We start from the raw sequence: 15,037 nt of genomic DNA, 5'->3' as shown, positions 1-15,037 counted from the left end.
AGATTACTGTTGTTTCATCAATATTCGTTGAATATCAATTTTCGTGGATTTCGTTTTTGAGTTCATCCACGAAATTAAATGTTCATTGAAATGCAACTTCTATTAACATTTTGTATTGCTTGGATCATTGGCCACAAATTCACATATCCTTGAAACTGTGATTTTCACTTTCTCCACGAAAATTGGTACCCTTATATATGAATGAAACCACAGTACATGAGACACGTTGAGCAAAACAGACGCATTAACACCAGCGATTTATCTTACGATCTTTATAAATCATGTATCACTCTTGCGAGTACACAAAAAATTGTAAAACATTCATACTAATGTTCGTGCGTTGCACTGCGATAATTTGGATCGCGTTAAGTCACGTCTGAATAGTGTGCAAATAGGATTCAAACACGATATGATAGGATTAATGCACGATTGAACAGTATACACGCACGATACAATAGGCTTGATACACAATACCATAGGATAGGATTGTAAAAAAATAACGTTGCGAGTACTGTACATGTACTAGTATTATGTAATGACAATAGTTAATTTTGTGTAACCAAACGTAGGGTAAATATGGTTTATCATAGAAAGAGTGATTCATTTTGTTAAGTGTTTTGTACAGTTTTACAATTAAGATTGCTCACTACACCTTGAAATATTTTCTCAAATCAGCAGAATTTTTTTTGATTGTGATTGATATTATAATGGATAAGAAGTATCTTAGTCATATAGGCAAAAAATGTGCAATTTTGGATGAAAAATTACATTTTCAAAAATTTAGTTCAGTAAACATGAACAAAAGCTCCAGGCGGATTTGAACTCATGATCTGCAGTTCAGAAGCCCAATACTTTAACCATGCACTTACCTATGACGATAAACAACCTTGTCGAAGGATATAAACTGTTATACAAAACATTTAAATCGCCATCTTGTGACTAAGTGTCTTAAAAAGTATAAGTCTAGGTGTAGTGAGGTACCTTAATTCGCCTGCCTTGGATGTATGGTTTTAGTAATGTGCATCCTTATCAAATGCTAGAAATTTAGAAAGTTTAGATGGCTAAAACATTTATAATTGCTACCCTTTTTCAATAAAAGTAGATATATTTTAATAGTCGAAACTTATTGCATTAACAAATGAGATACAATCACATTATACTGGCATGTGCATAGGAAAGACGCCCCAGTGTGGTGACAGTATATGCCAGCAAAATGTAAAAGTATCCCCAAACCAGGGTAAATTAGCCCCTTTCATTTATGTATTAAAATTGTTTTCACAAAAAAATTACCTGCAAATTACAATGTTCTTAACAGTCAAGATTACCGTTTGCTCATAAGTTTTTGTGCATATAATACACCTGAACAATGTTTTCTCCCTAATTTTCAGACCCAAAATAGGAGTGTGTATTATACATACATGCAGAGGCGGATCCAGCGCTTACGACTGTTTTTTGACATAACGTCACATGTATGATATTTTGTGAATAAGCAAAATCTTTCGAAAAACTCTTACGTCAAACTTACGTCTACGATTAAACGTACGACCATTAAACCCGTATGAATCACCACAGAAAACATTGAAAGAAAAATTCCAAGAAAAAAAAACGTTTATTGTAACGATTTCACAATTCTGAACTTTCATAAGAAAGTACGACAACATACATATTCCCCACAAAAGATTTCCAAAAAGAGATTATTAAATTGTCAAATGATTCGTGTGACTTGATCTCAAGTTTCCACATTATTAAAGAAGAATGATATTCGATATAAGGTGTGAAATACGCCAACTGCAAGCATGCATGATAAATCAGAACATCATATTGCATACCTGTTAACCCTCCCGCATTGCGCGGGAGACTCCCGCAAAACGGCCCAAAAATCTAAGATCTCCCGCATCCAACCTATCTCCCGCGCGGGAGACAAATTTCTCCCGCAATCGTATTTGTCTTCTTCCCCATATCCCCCCCCCCCCCCATTCTGAATCTTTGCATGCAAATTTCAACAACCACTGCGGGTTTTTCTCTGATTTTGAGCTCAAAAAGCTGCTGTGTAGCTTGAATATATCAAAATCCATCCAAATACTGTCTACCGTGATCATAGTATGACATGTTATAGCCCAGTTTACTTTTTACGATTACTACCGGTTTTGACTTAAATCAGTTACGTATTTTGTTATGCATAGGCCTCATCAAAAAATTAAGTGAAAGCTTAAAATATCTTGATTTTACTCTGTAACACCAAAGAAAACAATAGCAGCCAGTGGTGTCACTGAACAGGTGCACAGGTAAAGCACCCAAGCCACGTGCAGTGAGTCGTGACTAATTCTGTCTGGCCAGCACGGTCGGTAAAAATCAAAGTGAGTTTGGAACAGAGTGTTTATACAAGCTACAGATAAAAGTGAAGCTCGAGGAAAAAGTCACAAGAGTTTTTAAAGTTTATAGTAGCGGTACTATGAATTACAGGGATATGCTATAGACATTACAACAGAGATCATTTTTAAAAAATGCTGGAGAAATACATGTTGTTTTGTGAATAAAAAATCTATCCTATATATAAGGCAAAAAATAATTTTAATGAATATTATTTTCTGGTATTTTCTCAACTGGGTTTCACTGCAAATTCAAAATAGGCAAAATAAATTTTCTGTGTTTACCCTAGATGTCAGCATGCAGTGATGGTTCAATACTGAACAATAAGAAGACTTATAATATAAATAATATAAAAAGTGGCACTATTGACTTCTTGTTTTGTACCATGCAAACAAAATAATAGTTTTCTGAACATGTACAGCAACACAAGTTGTAATTGCACACTGGTAGTCATAGAAATGATAAAATTTAAAATCATTGCAAATGCATTAATTACAATGGTAAAATAAGGTATCTAACAGTATTTTTAATATATATTTGCATTTCACGTGAAAAAACGTCGTTTACGCAAAATCTCCTCCTTAGCCAAGTTGGTAAGGGGGAGAATCTCCCACATAGCAGCTTTGAAAGGTTAACAGGTATGATATTGTCCTCTCTGATATACTATATAAGGTTAAGGTAAATGCCAGGTGTTGGAATCATTAACAAATGTTTATGATACTCATTCTTTAAAAGTACATTTAGAATAATCAAATTTTGGTTCAAATTGTCACAAAGTCAGAATTGTATTTTGCAGTCCTGTTATGAAATGCTGTATACCGTAATCCGGTGAATATAATACGCACTTTTTCCCCAGCATTTTTTACCGTGAGAAAGGGGTGCGTATTATACATCCCTATAGGATTTGGACATATTTTTTCCCTAGCTGAAGCACGGGGTATCATACTGCTGTATTACCTATGCTGTTCACAGACAGGACCGATACCCCGATATACATCGTAACATTCCTTCATTTATCACATATATATTATTATTTAACCCTTAGGAAATCATTGTTATAGCATGTAATTAAAGAAAATGTATACTTGAAGTCTGTTAATAAATAAACTGTTTCAAAATGGCCTTTAAAAATTAATTTGAACTGCCTATTCTTTATCTCCGTGTACGCCGCCATTACAGATGTTATTAATAGAATGCGGACTTGGATGGCCACGTGCTATTTGTAACCGATCTTTGAAAACAGCTTACACATCATTTGGCTCATTTTTAACCATTTTCATGTAATGCTAACTGATTTATTGCAAATAATTATGAATATAAATAATTCTATAACCTATTCCGTTAATCGAAGCCATTGAAACAGTTGTGCTCCCCCACCGCTAACGCTTGACACCTTGGGTATCTCAGACACCCCCCTTAGGCTATAAGTGTACTATACACAACACAACTATTTGTGCATATATTTTATTATGTTCCAGACCTATAATTGATCACTTTGATCATCATCGGAATCATTTAAGAATTTAATTAGGTCCGTTATCTCCATTCCTGTACATCGTCCGTTTTTCACTTCACATGGATTGTAATGACTAAACAATTATATAACGCTTGTTAAAAGTAGTTGATTTTATTTACGGTAGAATATTTAATACTAGTTCTTTTTAAAACATTGATTATGAATTAAAGATATTACTGCGATGTATTAGTTACAATAAATCCGTATCTAAGAAAATATTGTTTTTCTTATTTCCGGTAGCGTATTCCCGCGATGAAGTTGAGCGTGCATACAAAGTATAACTGCTTTGTTGATACTCAGGATTACCGTTTGGTCATTTTTTTAATGCGTATAATACATCCAAACAAGCTTTTTTTCACCATTTTCAGACCCAAAGTGGGGGGTGTGTATTGTACACTACTGCGTATTATATTCACCGGATTACAGTAATGAATGTGAATCGTCTTTGGCACCTGCTGAAAATTGGGTAAATGTAATTAAAAATAAACTTTTTGAAATAGGTCTAGGACATAGATGGTATGAGCAGGAATATATACATTGTGCAACCTTTTTTCCTACAATTAAGCAAAGAATCATTGATCAATTTATTCAACAACTTGTAGAACAGATTAATTCCTCATCTCGATGTTATTTTAACAAGCATATTATTGATAAAAAAGGAGGGGGGTTCCAATTGATGAAAATCAATACATGCAAAATTCATTATTTGTTAATAAACAAGGCCTTTTGAATGTTTTCCATGCGTAAATTTAATAAACATTTATCACTTCGATATCTATTTCACATCTATTCTATAATATCAGAGTGCACTGCCATTATTAAGCATTTTGGTTTAGGTAAGGAAGATTGCATAATTTCTGGCCTTAAAAAAACCAAGTCTCCAGCATGAGAACACGCGTCTATACTATGCTTAATAGAAAGAAACACTAAGAAACCAAAAATAATTCAGACTTATTACGACAAGCTATTATAATCAAAGTACTGAAGTACTGACGGGAGTTGATTTTATCGATTATTATTAATTTTAAAATCAACGATATGTTATTTTGCATGGCAAGTAGTTTCTAATCTGTATATGAATTACGCACATTTTTATAATATGAATTCTCGAACTTTTCCGACAAGAATTTTGAGAAAACCCCATATGAATCATGTTGTGTAATATTTAAAGATAGAATTCCATCAAACTATGTATCAGTAATACAGTGAAACTTCTCTAAACCGGCAGACTGCCGGACCGGACAAAATGGCCGATTTACAGGGGGTGCTGGTTTACTGAGGTTTAGTTAAAACCAGCCATTGTCAAGGATATTATGTCTCTGTTCGATCCATTTATATAAACACAATACATGTAAAGATATATACAGGTATAATGCTTTTTGTAACTTATAGACAATAATAAGATTTGATTTTTTTATATTCATTGTAAAAATGAATTATGCATATTAACATAATTACAATTACAGTTAATATGTAAAAGCATTGCGAAAACATAATCTCAAAGATAGAACACCAACTTTGTACATGTACGTGTGTACAAAGTCATATGTCAAATTTCCTTTGAAAGGCATTTATATCATATTGCGTTTACATTGAAACTGTGATAAAATATTTTAGTTTTGAAAACATCTGAAATGAAATTAAAATATTTTTTTGTGTATATGTAGAATATAAAATCACAGTAGATAAAACATTTTAGAATGTCTTATCAAGAATTTGTTATCTAAACATTTTAGCCGCTTGTATCATTGACTCGACTAATTGCCGAGTTCTAATCTTTACTCAGTGTAGTATAAAATAGAATACAATAACTAAATACGAATCAAATCGATGAATTAAAAAATAAAATAAGAATAAACACAAAAACACCCCACGGTTTCTCAGTCATTTGATATAACAACATTAATTAAACAACTCGCTATAAAACCATATTCAGCACGCGTAATTAACACCTATCACACTAACACTCTGTCGAGTCGGTGTACCTGCTGTTTGCACACCTTCTGTCAATTATACGGGTGTCTCTGCCCTCTGGCTATAGGCAGCTTTTGTGAGGGTATATTTCACAAGTTTGTTAAAGACCGGCCGACAAAAAAACGGCCGGTGTCTGGTATTCAGGGGGTGCCGGTTTTCTAAGGGTTTATATATAAGAAATGAAGAGAGAGCTGGCTGGGACTTTTTAAATCGGCCGATATTGAGGGGGTGCTGGTTTTCAGGGGTGCCGGTTTTGAGAAGTTTCACTGTAGAAATAATTTTAAAAATTGTACACTTCTGGAACCAAGCAATATTGAACTCTAGTCTCGTTCAACCAGACGCTCGGCTGTCTCCGTTAATCTCCGACTACTCACTGTTTGTCGGAGATTAACGGATACAGCCGAGCGTCTAATTTGAACGAGACTAAATTGAACTCTGGCGTAGGAATACATAGGACTACAAAATATATCTAAATTGTTCCTACTATTTAAAATCTGACTATTTTTAAGGTATTTATAAATACGTTTCCTTGAAAATTAATGGTTCAGCATACAGTACACAGAATTTATCTAATATTTTCAATATCTCAGTCTTGTCAGCGGTGATGATTTGTGCTTAGGTCTAAACACTGTTTCAGTTTCAGTTTGCCAGAGTAACTGCATAGGAGAGTTCATTAAAATCAACTCCCCCAAAATTAGGAATTTCTGTCATCATTTTAATGTGATGGGTAGTTTGAACTGACTTGAGTTTTACCAACGTTGATAAACTGTAGTTCAAGTAGTGAGAATATTCAGATAGATACTTTATTATTTACAAGTAACACTATACAAGTACAAAATATGGAACCGCTTAACAGACAAACTTGAACAAAATCACAAATTACAGTCAAACAAACATGGAAACAAAATGCAATGTTAACAGAACATTCCCATAAGTGAGATGCAGTTCCAAGTTCTCTTTAACTCAAAACAACATCAAATTAACTTACCGGGTATTTGTATGAATTTGGACTCTAATCATAATTATGCAAACTAACCAGATATATACATATTTAGAAGAGCTAAATTATAGTTTAATATATTAAGATAACAAAACAATGTATAAGTATTTTTATTTATCTATTACAATGTGGCTGTAATACTGTTTGTGAATTTCTTTAGTAATAAAAAAGGGGGGCGGTGGAGAGGGTATAGCCTTATTTACTTACATTTTCAATTTTTGAACTGCATGGTGAAAAATAAACACTTATATGGTCAGTTTGCTTAAAAACGCATTAAAAAAATTTTATATAATGAAAAAAATGTGGGTTGGCAACCTCTTGTACATTTTTTTGTGTAATCGTTAAAAACCGGACTTAAATATTTCAAATAATTTCAATTTTAAAAATGTTTAGATTTTAAATATTTATTTTATTGAACTTTGGATATATTAAAATAAACATTACACATTTTAAAAATGATACAACTTTTCAGAAATACATTTTTTATTCTTGAAACATTATTTTTTTATTCTTTAAACATTCTTTTGGTTATTGTTTTTTATTGACATTTGCATTAATAAATTCTCTCTCTCTTTCTCTCCTCTCTCTCTCTTTTTCAATGAATATTTGGTAATTTTTTTTAATGTTTTTGATGTTTAAATTCTGAACTATTTATTGATTTTGATTTCTATCGATTGCCTTCTTAAATAAAGGTCTAAATGATAGGATATGACAAAAATGGGGATAGTTTATTTGTTGAATAGATGGAGCATGTGTATTACAATTTACAAGCAATAGTGGTCCCAGGAAAATTGGAGTGACCTCTGTATAATGGGTGCGCCACATCATCGGTCACTAGTACAGATGCGATCTTATTCAGGAAAGTCTTGAAAAGTTGTGCATTTTCATAATGGTTTACATATAAACCCCTAGCTAACACGATATTTTGTAACATTATTACCGATTCTTGGAAACAAAACAAGAAAAGGACTTTCTTTTGTGTTTCATGTGGGTATGAAGGTACGGTATAGCTAGCATTCCAGAAAAATAGCATAACTTGCATAAGCGGGTCGATGTTTCTTTGTACTTTTTGTATGAAACGAAGTAAAACTTTTCTATCATAATTAAGTTAATTAACTAAACAATACATTTGAAAGCAACTGTTAAAAGAAAAACAAATGTGCGTACTCGTACTTGAACGTCAATTTACTCGAATGCTTAGTATCAGTTCAAAACTGTTATGAACTATTATCAATTTTTTAAAGAGATAGAGCAAAAAATACAATGTAGATGTATTAGAAATCTGTGTTTTTAGTGACACTGCTAAGTTTATTTTTTTTTTAATTTTCCACATGTTTACTTATGGATGTGAACACCGGATGCCGATGGGGAGTACCTTTTTCGATAAAAAAAATCATTAGGATTTTTCATCTTTAAGGAAAAAAGTTCAAATCTATGAAAAACTGGACTGCTGTTTGACTTTGAGGGATCAAGGGTTTTTAAAAGATCAAGAGTTTGAGAAATGAAGACTAAAATTGCTTATAGCTATTACTTATATAAGGAAAAAATGGGACCAGAGACTCACTTTGAGCGATCAAGCAATTAAAGTTCAAGCCATGAAGATTTACCTGTATGTTAATTTAACAATTAGAAAAATTTACATTGCTCCAGTGATCAATGTGGTTCATATGCATCATGTTCTTTCTTTGTAGGAGAGCAGTGTCCAGATCCTGACCCTCCACATCTAGGTACAAGGGCCTGTGAGAGGAGCTACAACCCTTACTTTGGATGCACCATTGGGTGCACTGATGCCAATCGTAGGATCGATCGGTACACACCTAATGTTTACACCTGTGGACCCTCAGGAGCTTGGAACCCATCCAACAGAAATATTCCACTTCGTTTCCCATCTTGTGGATGTGAGTCATAGGATAAATACCTGTAGCTTACAAAATCAGAGTAGAGAATGTACTTCTGGCAGTTGAACTGTCTTTAAGACTGGTACTTAATTATTTGAGCTGTTTTATTGGTTAATTAAATTGCTGTTGACATTGGTTGCCCCTTATGAGCTCTTTATTTGATGTTGCTTCTCCAAGTAAAAAAATAATAATAGTGTCACAATATGACATTAAAGTTATGTTAACTTTATCTTTATCAGTTACTTTTAGATCGTCTTTTTTTGTACAACCAAGCAGATTCATTAATTCTTCTAAATATTCTGAATTTTTTTAACATATGAATTAATGAAATTGGTTGCCATGGCAACCAAGGTAAAAGACATTATAGACCCCTTTACGATAATTGCAGTACTGCTTTCTTGCAGGGCAAATTGATATACTTTGCCGAAATTTTAGAAGATAGATAATTAAATGACGTAAATAAAACAATTGACATAACGTCATATTTCATCAAATGATGTCATTTTGCCCTGCAAAAGAGCAGTACCGCAGTTACCACAAAGGGGTTAATTTTGATGGTGTGTAATGTCATACCTTATGAATATCAATCACCGAGAAAGTTTCATGAAAATCTGAGATGGTGTGTGCCACGACTCTAGCCATAGTAATATTTTGGTCTTTACAAAGAATTGTTGTTAAATTCTTGTTATCTGACAAAGAATAACACTTCATACATATGCAAAATATACTCACGTGAATAGTTATTGATGAATGAGTTTCTCTTATTTTTAAATGTTCAGTGGTTCAGAGCCAAGCTAGAAGGCGAGTAATGATGAAGCTGGCATATCCCAACATTTCTGCTATCTTCTGTGACGCCCTGGCTTTGAATCTAAGAGAAGCCTTTACCTCAGTGAACACTAGATGGTCCAGTCAGATTTGTCATCAGCCTGACTGTAGTGACATGACTGTTGCTGTTAACTGTCGGGCAAATGAACGAAGGAAACGCCAAACATCATTAAGACCAACATCAGTAACAATGATCATTTCTACATCCATGTAAGTTGATATTGATCTGAGTTAAGATCCAAAGTTGAAAATCCTAAAGTAAAATAAGGGGATGGGGGGGGGGAGGTAATTAAAGAGCCATCAAGATATGTCCCTTTCAAAGACAATTATCTTTATTTTAGTCTTTGTATGGCTTGTTTCCAAATGACATTGCTTATAATTTTGAGGTACAGTGGTAGATGGTTATTTTTGACATGCAAAATGATTTCATTCTTTTATCAGCCCAATTAAGCATTTTGCATCATTTCACAATAACCCATATTATTTTCATAAAACTGTTGGGCATAAGTTTTGAACCATCAACCAAAGTGGCAAATTATTAATCAATGACCAGGTTTTGGGCTGGAAATCAATAAAAAGAAAGTTAATTAAATCAATGGACAGCAATTAACAATATCATTAAAAGAGAAATAAGGCAAAAAAATTCAGAAACCGAATTTGAGGCAAAGTCAATATTTTAGTCCAGGTCAGAATGATACCAAGTCAGAGGTATCAAGCCAAGTTTTAGAGTGTGTCTAATTGTGAAATTTTTAGCTCACCTGAACCGAAGGTTCAAGTGAGCTTTTCTGATCACCCGTTGTCCGTCGTCCGTCCGTCCGTCCGTCCGTCCGTCCGTCTGTCCGTCCGTCTGTAAACTTTTCACATTTTCAACTTCTTCTCAAAAACCACTGGGCCAAATTTAACCAAATTTGGTACAAAGCATCCTTATGGAAAGGGGATTATAAATTGTTAAAATAAAGGGCACAGCCCTTTTCAAAAGGGAGATAATTGCGAAACAGTAAGTATAGGGTGCATGTCTTTAAAAATCTTCTTCTCAAGAACCACTGCACCAGAAATGCCAATATTTACACAAAAGCTTGTATATATAGTGAAGATTCTAAATTGTAAAAATTGTGACCCTCAGACCAAAACTGGGGCCCCAGGCGGGGTTCAAAGTTTAACATAGAAATACATAGGAAAATGTTTAAAAAATCTTCTCAAGAACCACTGCTCCAGAAATGCCAATATTTACACAAAAGCTTGTATATATAATGAAGATTCTAAATTGTAAAAATCGTGACCCTCGGACCAAAACTGGGGCCCCAGGCGGGGTTCAAAGTTTAACATAGAACTACATATGGAAAATGTTTAAAAAATCTTCTTCTCAAGAACCACTGCACCAGAAATGCCAATATTTACACAAAAAACTTGTATATATAGTGAAGATTCTAAATTGTAAAAATCGTGACCCTCGGACCAAAACTGGGGCCCCAGGCGGGGTTCAAAGTTTAACATAGAAATACATAGGAAAATGTTTAAAAAATCTTCTTCTCAAGAACCACTGCACCAGAAATGCCAATATTTACACAAAAAACTTGTATATATAGTGAAGATTCTAAATTGTAAAAATCGTGACCCTCGGACCAAAACTGGGGCCCCGGGCGGGGTTCAAAGTTTAACATAGAAATACATAAGAAAATGTTTAAAAAATCTTCTTCTCAAGAACCACTGCACCAGAAATGCCAATATTTACACAAAAGCTTGTATATATAGTGAAGATTCTAAATTGTAAAAATCGTGACCCTCGGACCAAAACTGGGGCCCCAGGCGGGGTTCAAAGTTTAACATAGAACTACATATGGAAAATGTTTAAAAAATCTTCTTCTCAAGAACCACTGCACCAGAAATGCCAATATTTACACAAAAAACTTGTATATATAGTGAAGATTCTAAATTGTAAAAATCGTGACCCTCGGACCAAAACTGGGGCCCCAGGCGGGGTTCAAAGTTTAACATAGAAATACATAGGAAAATGTTTAAAAAATCTTCTTCTCAAGAACCACTGCACCAGAAATGCCAATATTTACACAAAAAACTTGTATATATAGTGAAGATTCTAAATTGTAAAAATCGTGACCCTCGGACCAAAACTGGGGCCCCAGGCGGGGTTCAAAGTTTAACATAGAAATACATAAGAAAATGTTTAAAAAATCTTCTTCTCAAGAACCACTGCACCAGAAATGCCAATATTTACACAAAAGCTTGTATATATAGTGAAGATTCTAAATTGTAAAAATCGTGACCCTCGGACGAAAACTGGGGCCCCAGGTGGGGTTCAAAGTTTAACATAGAAATACACAGGAAAATGTTTAAAAAATCTTCTTCTCAAGAACCACTGCTCCAGAAATGCCAATATTTACACAAAAGCTTCTATATATAGTGAAGATTCAAAATTATAAAAATTGTGACCCTCGGACCAAAACTGGGGCCCCAGGTGGGGTTCATAGTTTAACATAGAACTACATATGGAATATGTTTAAAAAATCTTCTTCTCAAGAACCACTGCTCCAGAAATGCCAATATTTACACAAAAGCTTGTAAGTATAATGAAGATTCTAAATTGTAAAAATCGTGACCCTCAGACCAAAACTGGGGCCCCAGGCGGGGTTCAAAGTTTAACATAGAACTACATATGAAAAATGTTTAAAAATTTTCTTCTCAAGAACCACTTCACCAAAAATGCCAATACATACACAAAAGGTTGTATATATAGTGAAGATTGTAAAAATCGTGACCCCTGAACAAAAATTGGGGCCCCAGTAGGGGTTTAGATTTTAACATATATAGGAAAATGTTTTAAAATCTTCTTCTCAAGAACTATTGTGCAACTGTTTTGGATATTTCTATGCATACATGTACATCCTTAAATAATGTAGATTCAAAAAATTGTAACTCCCGGACAATTGATGGGCACCAAGAGGGGTTCAAAATTTAAACATTTTAAAAAACATAAAGGAAAAGTTTCAAAATTTTCTTCTCAAGAACTACAATGTTTTAGTTTGTGGAATTTCTATGCATGCATCCTTCGCTTATGTAGATTCCTAATTGGTAAAATCGTGACCCCAGACCAATACTGGGGCCCCAAGATGGGGTCAAAGTTAATTATAGAAATATAAAGGTAACATGTTAAAAAATCTTCTTCTCGAGAACTACAATGCTTCAATTTGTGAGATTACTATCATGCATACAACCTTGGATAATGAAGGTTCGACAGTTTTAAAATAGTGACCCTTGGACTAATACTAGGGACCCAAGATGGGTTTAAAGTTAAATGTAGAAGTACCGGTATATATGGAAAATGTTAAAAAATCTTCTTTTCGAGAACTACAATGCATCAATTTGTCAGATAACTACGTAAGCACCCTCAAATAGTGTAGATTCGAAATTAAAAAAGCCGTGACCTCAATCTAATACTGGGGCCCCAAGAGGTGTTCAAAGTTTAAATTAGCATAGAAATATAGAGGGAAAATGTTGAAAAATCTTTTTCTAGGGAACTATAATGCTTCAGCTTGTGAGATAACTATGCAAGCATCCTTAAATAATGTAGATTCCAAATAATTAAAACTTTAGCACTGGACTAATACTGTGGCCCCAAGAGGGGTTCAAAGTTTAACATAGAAAGATATATTGAAAATGTTTTTAAAAAGTTTTTCTCGAGAACTATAATGCTACAGTTTGTGAGATTACTTTGCAAGGATCCTCAAATTGTGTAAACTCTAATGTAGTGGAACCAAGAGTTATCTTTCTTGATGTTCTGTATAGTCTGAGAGTTATTCCTCTTGAAGTGGAACTCTTCTCTTCTTTTTCAGGTTGTGTACGTGCGGTCCCACCGCAGTGCTACACATTTTAATTCCTATGTTACTATTTATGTTGTTCAAGCCAACCATAAACCTCGGACCATAACTGGGTCCCCAGAAAGGGGTTCAATGTTTAAAATAGAAAAAGCATATGCTACGAAATGTAATGTTACAAGGAACTGCTGTTCAGGTGAGCGATGTGGCCCATGGGCCTCTTGTTATATATTTTGTTGATTCTTAGCCTCCCTATTAATCTTGATTTTAAGCTAAATGAACCTGTATCAGTTTAATTTCCTATATTGTTATACCCCCCGCAAACGAAGTTTGGGGGGGTATATAGGAATCACCTTGTCCGTCCGTCCGTCCGTCCGTCTGTCCGTCTGTCTGTTCGATTCGTGTCCGGTCCATATCTTTCTTATGGAGAAACATTAGAAGTTCTTACTTCACACAAAGATTGCTTATGACCTAAGGGTGTGTCATGACCTTGAACCAAGGTCATTCGGGCAAGGTCAAGGTCACTGGCAGAAAAAGTGCAAAATTCGTGTCCGGTCCATATCTTTCTTATGGAGAAACATTGGAAGTTCTTACTTCGCACAAAAAATGCTTATGACCTAAGGGTGTGTCATGACTTTGAACCAAGGTCATTCGGGCAAGGTCAAGGTCACCAACAGAAAAAGTGCTAAATTTGTGTCTGGTCCATATCTTTCTTATGGAGAAACATTGGAAGTTTTTACATCACACAAAGATTGCTTATGACCTAAGGGTGTGTCATGACCTTAAACCAAGGTCATTTGGGCAAGGTCAAGGTCACTGACAAAAAAAAGTGCAAAATTCGTGTCCGGTCCATATCTTTTTGATGGAGAAGCATTGGAAGTTCTTACTTCACACAAAGATTGCTTATGACCTAAGGGTGTGTCATGACCTTGACCCAAGGTCATTTGGACAAGGTCAAGGTCAATGGCAGAAAAAAGTGCAAAATTCTCGTCCTGTCCATATCTTTCTTATGGTGAAACATTGGAAGTTATCAGTTCACACAAGGATTGCTTATGAGCTAAGGGCTTGTCATGACCTTGCAGAAAAGTGTAAAACTCGTGTGCAGTCCATATCTGTCTAATGGACAAATATCGGAAGTTCTTAATTCACATCTAGAATTCTTATAACCTAAGAGTGTGTCATGACCTTGACCAAAGGTCAATTGAGGAAGTTCAAGGTCATTGTTTAAAAAAAAAATCGGGCTCAGTATACCAATAATTCAAAATGTTTATATTAAGTGGCTGCTTGACATGTGGAATTTCGTTTGATTCTAGTCATGTTTGTTAACATAAGGATGCAAATGTTATCAGGCATTAACAGTTAACTTGAACTAAAATGGAATTTAAAGAATAGAAATTGGTTTGTCTACTCATATAAGCATTAACAGTTTTAAAAAATAGAGCAGTTGTTATTTATAGAAAATGGACTATGAAATAGATTCATCCAATATTTTCTATAATAGAAAAAATACATGAGTTATGATTTTTTCTTAGCGGGGGGTATCAATTGTGAGCTTGCTCACAGTACCTCTAGTTTTAACCTTGTGTGTCTGTCTGTATGTCTGTCTGTCCGTAACAAAAGTTTG

At 34.2% G+C, this 15,037-nt stretch overlaps 1 protein-coding gene across 2 annotated transcripts in view; it reads left to right on the top strand.

Moving 5' to 3' along the window:
• The window catches only part of LOC117684422 (uncharacterized), a 339,336-nt gene that overhangs the window by 111,848 nt on the left and 212,451 nt on the right, over positions 1 to 15,037 (top strand). For both annotated transcript variants that reach the window (XM_066067796.1, XM_066067795.1), the window contains exons 35-36: positions 8,552 to 8,758; positions 9,538 to 9,793. In XM_066067796.1, the coding sequence (XP_065923868.1) occupies positions 8,552 to 8,758; positions 9,538 to 9,793 (463 nt within the window). The remainder of the gene's footprint in view (positions 1 to 8,551; positions 8,759 to 9,537; positions 9,794 to 15,037) is intronic.

Source organism: Magallana gigas, chromosome 7 (assembly GCF_963853765.1).
Source record: "Magallana gigas chromosome 7, xbMagGiga1.1, whole genome shotgun sequence".
Lineage (NCBI taxonomy): Eukaryota > Metazoa > Mollusca > Bivalvia > Ostreida > Ostreidae > Magallana > Magallana gigas.
Note: the sequence above shows the minus strand (reverse complement) of the source record. Positions and strands in the feature narration are given on the sequence as shown.